This window comes from Nanorana parkeri, unplaced genomic scaffold (assembly GCF_000935625.1).
Source record: "Nanorana parkeri isolate BGI_ZX_2015 unplaced genomic scaffold, ASM93562v1 scaffold742, whole genome shotgun sequence".
NCBI classification, from domain to species: domain Eukaryota; kingdom Metazoa; phylum Chordata; class Amphibia; order Anura; family Dicroglossidae; genus Nanorana; species Nanorana parkeri.
The window spans coordinates 393,706-406,139 of NW_017307010.1; the positions used below are offsets into that span (position 1 = coordinate 393,706).

At 46.1% G+C, this 12,434-nt stretch overlaps 1 protein-coding gene across 1 annotated transcript in view; it reads left to right on the forward strand.

Annotated features, from left to right (window-relative positions):
* The window catches only part of MTTP (microsomal triglyceride transfer protein), a 60,165-nt gene that overhangs the window by 31,985 nt on the left and 15,746 nt on the right, over nucleotides 1-12,434 (forward strand). Inside the window, exons 5-11 of the mRNA XM_018564286.1 lie at nucleotides 1,216-1,356; nucleotides 1,848-1,963; nucleotides 3,933-4,083; nucleotides 4,166-4,323; nucleotides 6,121-6,289; nucleotides 8,282-8,389; nucleotides 9,500-9,712. Of these exons, the coding sequence (XP_018419788.1) occupies nucleotides 1,216-1,356; nucleotides 1,848-1,963; nucleotides 3,933-4,083; nucleotides 4,166-4,323; nucleotides 6,121-6,289; nucleotides 8,282-8,389; nucleotides 9,500-9,712 (1,056 nt within the window). The remainder of the gene's footprint in view (nucleotides 1-1,215; nucleotides 1,357-1,847; nucleotides 1,964-3,932; nucleotides 4,084-4,165; nucleotides 4,324-6,120; nucleotides 6,290-8,281; nucleotides 8,390-9,499; nucleotides 9,713-12,434) is intronic.

Below are 12,434 nucleotides of genomic sequence, written 5' to 3' on the forward strand. Positions count from 1 at the left end.
TATTTTGCCTGATTTCCTCATCAGCACTGAATAGTTACCATGCACTGCATTGCAGTACATTGATTGTGTTCTGAATATAAAAATTATGTTTTTCTAAATGTTAAACATATACAATGTAACTTATAAATGAAGGTATGCAGAGCTGATTCTCCCAAAGTAATTATTTATATTCTATTGTATTAAATTAGATATGCCCTATTTGGAACTTTTACAAGTATATCGAAACCTAAGAACAAGTTTACCAACCCTTAGATGTGGTAGCTGCATTAGGTTTCTTTTTCCTGACAATACAGAAAAACACCAGTTGAACCTGATATAAATCTATTGTCCTTGTAATTTAATGTGCATTGAACTAGAATCTCAAACAATGTTATCTTCTGTGAACTACAGAACACCTCCCCCTAGATAATAGTGGTAAGGAGACGCGGAGGTGCAGGAGAGAAGCCTAGAGTGACAACACAACATATCTATATGTATCTATAGATACAGTACAGTGAATGAGTGTTTTCACCATAAAAATGGAAGTGTGTTACTGGAAACATCATTAGGTGAAAATAAAGGGACCAAAATGAGTAGTTAACGACGGGGTAGCAAGGGGTAGCCCCACTGGAAGGGTTTATAATTTTCCCAAGAGTTCTTCTTTAAGTAAATCGGCATGATTATAGAGTCCTTAAATATGGTGGAAGCAATATACATTGTAGTAGCTGGTTATACAAAAGGGGCACTACAAAGCCAAGAGGCAGCTGTCAACTAAAAGCTACATGCAGCTATATAGACCACCTTCTTTTAAAGTAAGTATAAAGATTTTCATATACAAGTATTTTATCAATTTTAGGCATACAGATCATGCATTGTCAACAATATAACCAAAATTTCCAGGGAATTGTAAGAAAAATGTTATACATATGCATGCTTTAGACTGAATATTGTTGCAAAAAATAAACTTTGGGGGGAGGAGTAGGGAGATTGAAGGGAGTGAGATCCCAGACTTCACCAGAATGGACAATAGGGGAGAATGGGCACTGGATTATCTGTTAGTCTATGCCTAAAAGGTAGGAGGTGCCCCCAGGGGACTGCTTGTAGGACTCCATGATTTGGATGGTAAGATTGGGATGGTTGTTTGGGTGGACTAAAAATGGGGAAGGTGTAGCAGCCATGTATAAAGATTTTCAGTAAATCGTGTACAGGAATTTTTAAAGTCTTTGTATTTTCCAGGCTGATGTCTCTGGCAATTGTAAAGTTACATATCATACGCAACAAAACCAAGTGACAAAAGTAAAACAACTAGACAGCTGCAAGATTTCCAAAACTGGATTCACTAGTTCTAACAAGGTATTGGAGATGGATTTAAATATGATCAGCACAATTTAAACAACATGTGATATTGATTTCTGACCATGAAAGTTATAGTTTTCAATGATCTTTCTTTTTTTAAATAATCTTTGCCGAGACTTTAGAAACTCCAATTACTGCCCCACTTATAATGACTGGACATGAGTACCCACTTATAATGATTGGATATGAGTACCTTGAAGATAGTATTGTGCTGTATAAAATATTGTCCTCCTAGAATTCTGCAGGGCTTTCACAATGCTGTGTGCTCCAACATCTTGGATTCCTCTGGATGAACCTAGGGTTGAGTGATACATGTTAGGGATTACGTTTTGATCCGCCAATCACATGGTTTTACTGCAAATCCTGCTGGTTTGACGTTTGCTGTATTGGTGGAAATTTGTTTAACCAAAATTCTAAGCACTCATAATGCCCTGCCTTCCCTTTAAACTGTGGTCAACAGGGTTAGAATGGCCAATAATGGGGTACCAGCACCCTAACCATATAACAAAGACACATCTAGTACAATTTACCTAATTGAAGATGACAATATTAAATCTGTGCTAGCTGAAGAAAATCACGTGCTGACACTCAATCAGTATGAAACAATTGCAGCTAAAATACTGTGCAGGTCAGTCTTCCTCTTTATTTTTAATTCTTCTTTGGTGTTTCTTCTTTTTTGGGTCTTTATTATTTATTTTTATTCTTCTTTTGTGAAAGGCAGCGAAGTGTAGTAAAAAAATAAACAATTAAACATACCTGTTATATTGAATAAACAGATGGTTTCTTCTATTTTGCAATGACTCCTGCTTGTGTGACATTTTAGTGACAGTGATGGGCATAAGTTGAGTGATATTTGCATGTTGTGATGGCACTAGCATTGGTTTTATTCAATGAAGAGCTCTTACTTCTACGTGCAGTAACTCATAGTAGCCAAGCAGAATTCCTTCTAATGAAATCAGACCAGAAGAAGATGGGTTCTGTTTAGGGATGTACTGATACAATTTTTTCCAGACCGAGAATGAGTACTGATACTTTTCCTCAAGTACTCACCAATACCAATTACCTATATTTTTTTAGTGTCATGTGATAGTTTTTCTAAAACAATGATTCCAGGGTTTTAGGTAGACTGTGGAGGGTCTCATGTGGGCTGTGCGGGGTCTCAGGTGGGCTGTACAGGGCATTAGGTGGCCTGTGCAGGCTCTCAGGAGGCTGTGTACGGTTTCAGGAGGCTGTGATGGGTCTCAGGAGGCTGTGTGGGCTCTCAGGAGGCTGTGTGGGGGTCTTATGAGGGCTGTGTGGGGTTTTAGATGGGCTGTGGGGGCTCTTAGGTGAGCTGTGCAGCTCTCAGGAGGTTGTGCAGGGTCTCAGGTGGGCTGTGCAGGGTCTCAGAAGGCTGTGCGGGGTCTCAGGAGACTGTGCGGGGTCTCAGATGAGCTGTGCAGGCTCTCATGAGGCTATGCGGGGTATAAGGTGGGTTATGTATGGTCTTGGGTGGGCTGCGCAGGCTCTCAGAAAGGCTTTGAGGGCTCTCAGGTGGGCTGTGATGGATCTCAGGAGGCTGTGTGGGGTCTCAGGTGGGATGTGAGGGGTCTCAGGTGGGCTGTGCAGGCTCTCAGGTGGCTGCGTGGGGTCTTAGGAGGGCCTTGCAGGGTCTCACCAGGGCTGTGTGGGGTCTCCCCAGGGCTGTGCGGGTCTCACCAGGGGTCCTAATGGCCTGGTGGGCGGTTGGCATGGATCCACAGTAAGGAGGAGATGCGCGGCTGGCACTGTAAGCAGCGCCACGAGGTCCCCAGAAGGCTGCCGTGAGGTCCCCAGCCAGCGAGGGACCTTATGGTAACCATTAAAAAATGTAAAGCATTGGTATCGGTGCTTCGTATCGGGGGGCATCACGGTATCGGAATCGGTGTATCCCTATTTGTGTTTGGTCGTAGTAGGTTATTGCACTTAAAGCAGACCTTGTACAAAAATGCAAGGTCCACTTATCTGATCTGGCTCCCCTCCTTCTGTAAAAATAGCTGCATATAACTAGTTGAAAACTGTACCTGTAAGAAAGAAGTTAGGTTTAAAACTTACGTTACCACTGTCTTCCACCTGTTGCACCTAGGCAGGGCCATCCCTATAATGAGGCAGTCTGAGGCGATTGCCTTAGGTAACATCTCACTGGGTCACATGGGGTAGGCAGCAGTTGTGCCTGCCACCCCCTTTCCGGCCAGAGCGTCCCAGTTCGCTACGATCTCTTAGCAACCTGGGATGCTCTGGCCGGCATCCCAAGCAGCTCACTGATGTCACTGATTGCCAGGAGCTGAGCTGGACATTCTGGCTGGCGTCCCGGCCAGCTCCTGGCTGGCGTCCTGGCCAGCTACTGGCTGGCAACCAGTGACGTCAGTGAGATGGGCGGGACACTGGACAGATGTACATTACTGGCAAGATCCTGGGCAATGATGAGTAGCCCAAATCTTGAGAGTGTAGACACATTGGACTGCAGTGTCTTCTCATGAGATTTGGGGTACTCATCATTAGCCAGAAGGATCTCTCTCTCTCTTTTTCCTATTATCAGTTGTTATCTGTTTTTTATTTTTTCATTTTCAAAATTGCAGACAAAGGCTACAACTGAAGTCTGTTGAAGGTGGGCCAAAGGAAGTGGCAGGAAAGCAGCTGGCCAATGTAGTCAAGGGGCAATATCCCAAATACATGGCTGTTCCCTTAGTGGCTGATCCATTAAAATCGGAATGTAAAAATTGTCCTGTGGTGAGTAAACTCATCAGAAATCATTTTTTTAAAAATAACACAGTTTATTATGTAATTATTTTACTATTTTGTTTCTTATCAGCTTTCAAAGCAATGGCAGACCCTTCGTAAAAAGTTGGAGCCTGAAAATCTTTCCAAAGCCAGTGCAGCTCACAGCTTTCTGTCACTGATTCAGAGTCTTCGAAGAGCTAAAAAGTCAGATATTATATCACTTCTCAGATCAGAGAAAGAAGATGTGCTGTGAGTATTAGTGTGTATTACTCATCTGATGTTATGTTACTGTTTAATTGTAATATGAAAGACTCCAGTGCACTTAGGGACCTTCTTCATGTGCCTGCTCTGCAGGAGCAAACATAGCAAAAGTTGGAAATCTCTGAAGCAAGAATAGGAACAATATTTGTATTTGTATTGTACCAGGCCACCCACAGTACCATAAGGGGACAGCTCTTTGCGTTCTACCTAGTTTCATGGTATACGGAAGAAGCTACACCCCTGCTTTTCTGATAGTTATGTCTCAATTAAACAGGGCACGACAATAATTATGGTCCTGGTAATGGTTTAGATCTTCCAAAACTGGTACCAAATTCATGTGTGTGCCATTGGGGTAACCCAACGTATCTACTCTATGTTACAGTCTCAGACTGCAGCCCTTGCCAGACTGCAAAATATTCCAAAGTACTTTATATAGAAAGAATGAACAGCTTCTTCCCCTTTCAATAATATTCACATCTCCTTCTATAGCTATTAGATCATTTTTGTCTCTATATATTTGCATATTGGTCTAACTTTAAAAAAAAAAATTCTGTTTTCTTTTTTTACTACATTCTTAGTGCCCTATAGTGTACCCAATATGTTTTGCCACCTGTGTGGCTTCATCAGGGGTTTTTTTTCGATGTGATACAGTGCTCAGTGCAAATTGTTTTCAAAAAGTGCCCAAAATATGCCAACGTACAACAAAATTGCCCAAACAATGGTTTCTTGGAAATCAGCAAGCTGATATTTCACACTGACATTGGTGCTCTGTTCTGTTGATACCTATACTAGAGTTCATGTGTGTGTGTGAACCTGCTATGGCCATTATGAGAGGATCCCACTCAACCTGCTGGATTAATAATTGTAGATAATGGGCAAGGCAAAAGAATGTACTGGAGCATGCAAACATGAAGGAGAACTGCCAAACTCCCAAGCAGTAGAGAATAGAGTCAAGAATTATGGCACATATGTCTCACTATAGGAGTATCCATTACATACAGGAAATCAGATGCTGACCATTAGGCGTCACCTGTAAAAAAAATTTGGTTGGATTTAAGCTGGCCATACACATAAAGATTTCCCTTCCCGGCTATTGTTTTCTGATAGCCGGCACCCCACTTGTCAGAATACACAGACACTGACTGCAGCTGACTGGCTGCAGTCAATGTTTGGCCTACTTTTTTCTGCCCAGCACCATCCATCTAAAATGGGGGCTACCCATCCATTTTTTTAGTCTGAATCTAGAGAGTTTATTTATAAGAGGGTTACTGTAAGAGACTGTTTGGTAGCCTTTGCAAATGTAAAAACATTAACCTCTTGAAGAAGCAATAAGATTTCGCTCAGAAGCATGAATTTGTATTTAAAGGTGAACTCCAGGTGCAAAGTAGTATGCATACTAACATTGGCCCAACTTGGCCCAATGCAAATAAACATATTTTATACCTGGTTTGCCCATGGGGATTCTGTAAAGCACTATAGTAGCTGGAGCTTACAGTGATCATCCGCGTCCTGTATGGCACTGTGATGCAGTGAAAACGTAGGGGGTCACTAACTTGGCTCAGTATTTTTATCTGTGAATACAAGGCGTTCTCTGATTGGACAAGAGAATCAGTTGTTCAATCAGAGAACGCCCCCTCAGCCCTGAGTATTAATTCTTATAGAGAGGATGAAATTAAAAAATGCTTGGATATTATAATAGCAAAATGATGTGAAGTTATGTGGCAAAAATGATATGTTCCTCCAGTGGACAAGCTGAAAAATATTGTATAATTCTATTTCCCACAGTCCTCAGCTAGTTGATGCAGTAACATTTGCTCAGACTCCTGAATCTTTGAAGGCCATTTTGGAGTTTTTGGACTTTGGTAATGGAAGCAGACCTTTGTTACAAGAGAGATTCTTATATGCCTCTGGCCTGGCTTCACATCCAGATGAAAGTATGCTGCAAGCGCTGCTTGTAAGTTCATTTGATATTATATTGTGTCAACTAAAATGGGTTTTACATAATAACATAGTGCAAAAACAGTGGTATGCAGTTAACCAATGGAGACAGAAATCCGAGTTTCCTATCTTCCCTCTTGAAATGGTTCCTGTTTGGTTCCTGTAGCTCTTCCTGATTGCCATTAATGACTATTGTTTTATGTCTAAAGCAGGGGTAGGGTAACTTTGTGCACCCCCTAAACCTGGGCATTAATAGGACTTCTTTTAGTCCTAAAATCAATGCTCAATGTCTAAATTCAGAGACTAAATATTTAGGGAATTGTTTTTTATTTAGTTTAGCTACCAGTCCTTATGAGCAGTCTTCCCTAATAGACTTTACACAACACTGTTATAATTATTCTGCAGTAGGCTACAGCTGCTAACGTAGTATGCATTCCATCCAATAATTCCCATTATTCCATTCAATCATGCCTCGAGTCTAGGCCATATGCTTGCAAATTTCTCCCTGAAGATGTCATAATCCAGAAATAGATACTTTTCTAACTACACATTAATTCTGTCATTGAGTAAGCAACCGTTTAGACAATGCTATGTACATATCTGAATATGGCAGTCCATGCTAAAATGTACTGTAAGTCTCAAATGATATCACATAATAAAGCTCATCACAGACACTATCAGCATTGTTCCAGATTAAAGCTAACATGAAAAAAAGTTTTGCCCTCATATATCAGGGTAAGATGTCTGTAATTCATTGACATCCTATCATTGTAATGTCTTGCCTTAGCAACTGATGTAATAGTCCAACTTCATAAATAATTAGATTGAATTATAAATTAATTATATACTACAGATTTTCTCAACTAGGGTTTAATGGAACCCAACGCTTCCTCCTGAGGTTGATAAGGGGTTCCTTCAACAGTGATCAATGGAGACTTGATCTTCCACCTAAACTGACCACCAACAGAAGAGGTAGTGGCATAAAAATCACTATAGCGACCCAAGGGGCCGCAATGGTGTCTGGGGCACAGGGGGGCCCGGCCAGGACATCCCCCTGATGCCGTGCGGGCCGCCTGGGTCGCTATGGCATCTCAGGCTGCTGGCTGTCACTGGCGGGTGTGAGAAGGAACGTGTCACTGTTAGAGTCAGTGACAGCCAGCAGCAGTGAAGGAGGAAAGCTGGGCCCGGCGTCAGAAGTGGAGGAGGAGGCGAGCCCGATGATGGAAGAGGAGGCAGGGCCCAGCGACGGGAGAGGAAGTGGGGCCCGACGACAGAGGAGGCGGGGTCTGCCTGCAACCATGGAGGCGGAAAGCGGATTGGGACTGACAGGTAAGAGGTGTGCAGCCCACTTGAGACCCTGCAGAGCCCACCATAGAGAGTATATGGCGGGCTCTGCAGGGTCACTCTCAGGTGGGCTGTGTGGGATCTCATGTGGGCTCTGCAAGGGCATAACTAGAAATCACAGGGCCCCATACAAAAGTTTGCTATGGGGCCCTGTAACTTCTAGTTACGCCCCTGAGAAGAGGGGCAATTGTCCTCTGACCACCAATGTTAGGAGTTATATCTACATTGACTACTAATGTTGACACACTACAATTTTCACTATCTGCATTTCTTTTTTTTTTGGTATTACTATTACTAAACTTACTGGAAATAATGTTGTTTCATGCTGCAGGTGGATGTTAATAAATGATCTAGCCTAGTTATCAAATACTCTATTATACCACATTCTTTATTGTTTTATATAACACCTTGTACAGTTAATTTATCATGCTAATATACAGTGGGCTGTAGTTGGAATCTTTTGTAGGAGAGGTTCCCCATGACCTTAAGATTATTTCAAGGATTCTTTAGTGTGAGAAATGATGGTATACCATCCTGGGCAAGCTACCATGTTGTCAGTTTTAAATGATCTCATGGCCAAAAATATTCCAGCTTCATATCAATACACAGCATGGTGATTGGTTAAACTGTTTGACTGATGTTCATTTTTTGTTTCATTCTCTAGGACAAATACAAAGGCAAAATTGCAAATGATGAGATTAAAGAAACTGTCATTATAATTATTGGTGCTCTTGTAAAAAAACTGAGCAAGGCTGGAGGCTCTGAACTACGGGTAAGCATTATACCGCTTTAACTTATCCATACTTTCTGCTTGATTGGTTCATTTTCTCTGTAACTGCAATGAAGTAGGTCAAGGTACCCAGGCAAGTGCAGTCAGAGGAGGGGGCGGGAGGGCTGGGGGTGGAGCTGGTGCGGGCAGGGGGAATGCCTCACCCAGCATGGACCTTACTGCACGTCACTGCTAGGTACAGATATACAGAAGTATGATACAGATTAAAGCATAAACCAAAGGTGGGCAACTCCAGCCCTCCAGCTGTGCTTTAATTACAAATCCCAACGTGCCTCTGGGAGTCATGCCTGTAACTGTCAGTCTTGCTATGCCTCTTGGGACTTGTAGTTCCACAACAGCTGGACGGCCAGAGTTGCCCACCTATGGCAAAGACTGATAATCAATAAAAAAAATCAATCAATACATTTTTTTTTCTGCTTACTGTAATCCAATGGGAGAGGCAGAGTCAGTCAGGCTCTATTGCATTGCAGACTGCCATCAATTTAATATGAGTACTTAATGAAAAGAGAAGAGAGCAGAGTTAAGACCTTCTCATTGTGACAATGCTCTTCCATTTTAGAATTAGTATGCAGGAAGTAGGGACCAAGCTGTGTTTTTGCAGTGTATCAGTGGATCTGAAGACAAGCTGAACATTTGGACATATAGGTAATACACATAGGGGGGAATTTATCAAGACTGGAGCAGATTTGCACTGCAACCAATCAGCTTCTCTCTCTCATTTTCAAATCTTACCTGAACAAACTGAAGAGAAATGCTGATTGGTTGCCATGAGCAACTGCTCCAGATTCTGTTTGCTCCAGTTTTGGTAAATTCCCCCAAAGTGCTGTATTTTGAATTACTGTACTTACATTGTGTAATCAAAACAATTATCATTTAGCCAAACTGGTGTTGTATAGTTAGCACTGTCCATCCAGGAATATGAAAACTACGTCTGTCATATGTCAGGGTTTTTATGGTATGGAATGGATACATTTATTCTGTCATACAGAAGGTGAGAACAGTAATAAATAATATAGAGTAACTAGTTGGGAATGTGATTGGAATCATGCCAGTGCATTTTTAATGATACAATCTGTATTGTTTGCATTACAGGCTGTTCAGGAAGCCAAGAAGTTCATCTTGGGTGGTTTACAAAAGGCAGACAAACCCTCTGATGTCAAAGCGTATCTTTTAGCCCTGAAAAATGCCAATCTGCCGGAAGGGATTCCACTGCTGCTGAAATATTCCGAATCTGGGGAGGGGCCTGTCAGCAGCATTGCGATCAGTGCTCTTCAGAAATATGATAAGTCATTCATCACTGATGAGGTAAATTACTGTGCAGACATTCTGCACATATGCAACTTACATGTGACATATGGATCATAATGAATAAATGCAAAACGCCTTTAATAAAGAATAAATGGCAGTGTTCCACGGCAACCAAACAAGATTGGCGAAGGATTGACACCCCTGTCAGGTTTTTACTACTGTCTGGGGGTCTGTTAGAGGGTATTCCCCTCTTTTGTTGTCCTTCTAACAACATTTTACCAGGCAGGAAGTGCCATATCATTCCCCAACGGCACCATAGTAAGAAAAAATAATGCTTTTCTTTAGTGGAAAAAGGGAAGGGTAGAACCCTGTAAGATTTTTGTTTCTGTCTGTGTCCCTTTTACAGATTTCCTTTCACTTCCCGTCAGATGAAACAGCAGGACAGGAAGTGAGGGTAAATCTTTCTAACAAAGCCTCTGATAGCAGTGAGAACCTGACAGGGGTTCTATTCCTTCCCTATGGCCAGAGCGGCATCTGCTGCACAATGTTTGCAGTTTGCCTGCTGCCTTCTTTCCGGCCAGGGCAGCATCTTCTGCACATTGTTTGCAGTGTGCCTGTTGCCCCCTTTCCGGCCAGAGCGGTATCTTCTGCGTGTGCCTGCCGCCCCCTTGTGCCTGCCACCCCCTTTCCGGCCAGAGCGGTATCTTCTGCGTGTGCCTGCCGCCCCCTTGTGCCTGCCACCCCCTTTCCGGCCAGAGCGGTATCTTCTGCGTGTGCCTGCCGCCCCCTTGTGCCTGCCACCCCCTTTCCGGCCAGAGCGGTATCTTCTGCGTGTGCCTGCCGCCCCCTTGTGCCTGCCACCCCCTTTCCGGCCAGAGCGGTATCTTCTGCGTGTGCCTGCCGCCCCCTTGTGCCTGCCACCCCCTTTCCGGCCAGAGCGGTATCTTCTGCGTGTGCCTGCCGCCCCCTTGTGCCTGCCACCCCCTTTCCGGCCAGAGCGGTATCTTCTGCGTGTGCCTGCCGCCCCCTTGTGCCTGCCACCCCCTTTCCGGCCAGAGCGGTATCTTCTGCGTGTGCCTGCCGCCCCCTTGTGCCTGCCACCCCCTTTCCGGCCAGAGCGGTATCTTCTGCGTGTGCCTGCCGCCCCCTTGTGCCTGCCACCCCCTTTCCGGCCAGAGCGGTATCTTCTGCGTGTGCCTGCCGCCCCCTTGTGCCTGCCACCCCCTTTCCGGCCAGAGCGGTATCTTCTGCGTGTGCCTGCCGCCCCCTTGTGCCTGCCACCCCCTTTCCGGCCAGAGCGGTATCTTCTGCGTGTGCCTGCCGCCCCCTTGTGCCTGCCACCCCCTTTCCGGCCAGAGCGGTATCTTCTGCGTGTGCCTGCCGCCCCCTTGTGCCTGCCACCCCCTTTCCGGCCAGAGCGGTATCTTCTGCGTGTGCCTGCCGCCCCCTTGTGCCTGCCACCCCCTTTCCGGCCAGAGCGGTATCTTCTGCGTGTGCCTGCCGCCCCCTTGTGCCTGCCACCCCCTTTCCGGCCAGAGCGGTATCTTCTGCGTGTGCCTGCCGCCCCCTTGTGCCTGCCACCCCCTTTCCGGCCAGAGCGGTATCTTCTGCGTGTGCCTGCCGCCCCCTTGTGCCTGCCACCCCCTTTCCGGCCAGAGCGGTATCTTCTGCGTGTGCCTGCCGCCCCCTTGTGCCTGCCACCCCCTTTCCGGCCAGAGCGGTATCTTCTGCGTGTGCCTGCCGCCCCCTTGTGCCTGCCACCCCCTTTCCGGCCAGAGCGGTATCTTCTGCGTGTGCCTGCCGCCCCCTTGTGCCTGCCACCCCCTTTCCGGCCAGAGCGGTATCTTCTGCGTGTGCCTGCCGCCCCCTTGTGCCTGCCACCCCCTTTCCGGCCAGAGCGGTATCTTCTGCGTGTGCCTGCCGCCCCCTTGTGCCTGCCACCCCCTTTCCGGCCAGAGCGGTATCTTCTGCGTGTGCCTGCCGCCCCCTTGTGCCTGCCACCCCCTTTCCGGCCAGAGCGGTATCTTCTGCGTGTGCCTGCCGCCCCCTTGTGCCTGCCACCCCCTTTCCGGCCAGAGCGGTATCTTCTGCGTGTGCCTGCCGCCCCCTTGTGCCTGCCACCCCCTTTCCGGCCAGAGCGGTATCTTCTGCGTGTGCCTGCCGCCCCCTTGTGCCTGCCACCCCCTTTCCGGCCAGAGCGGTATCTTCTGCGTGTGCCTGCCGCCCCCTTGTGCCTGCCACCCCCTTTCCGGCCAGAGCGGTATCTTCTGCGTGTGCCTGCCGCCCCCTTGTGCCTGCCACCCCCTTTCCGGCCAGAGCGGTATCTTCTGCGTGTGCCTGCCGCCCCCTTGTGCCTGCCACCCCCTTTCCGGCCAGAGCGGTATCTTCTGCGTGTGCCTGCCGCCCCCTTGTGCCTGCCACCCCCTTTCCGGCCAGAGCGGTATCTTCTGCGTGTGCCTGCCGCCCCCTTGTGCCTGCCACCCCCTTTCCGGCCAGAGCGGCATCTTCTGCACATTGTTTGCAGTGTACCTGCCGCCTCCTTTCCGCCCAAAACAGCATCTGCTGAACAATGTTTGCAGTTTGCCTGCCGCCCCCTTTCCGGCCAGAGCGGCATCTGCTGAACAATGTTTGCAGTTTGCCTGCCACCCCCTTTCCGGCCAGAGTGTCCCAGGTTTCTAAGACCTGGGCAGGGATATGTGTTTTTCAAAAAAAATGTTCCTCTTTAATCATACTTTCTGTGTTGCTTCTATGTCCTGTATCATCAGAACCAGAACCTTAT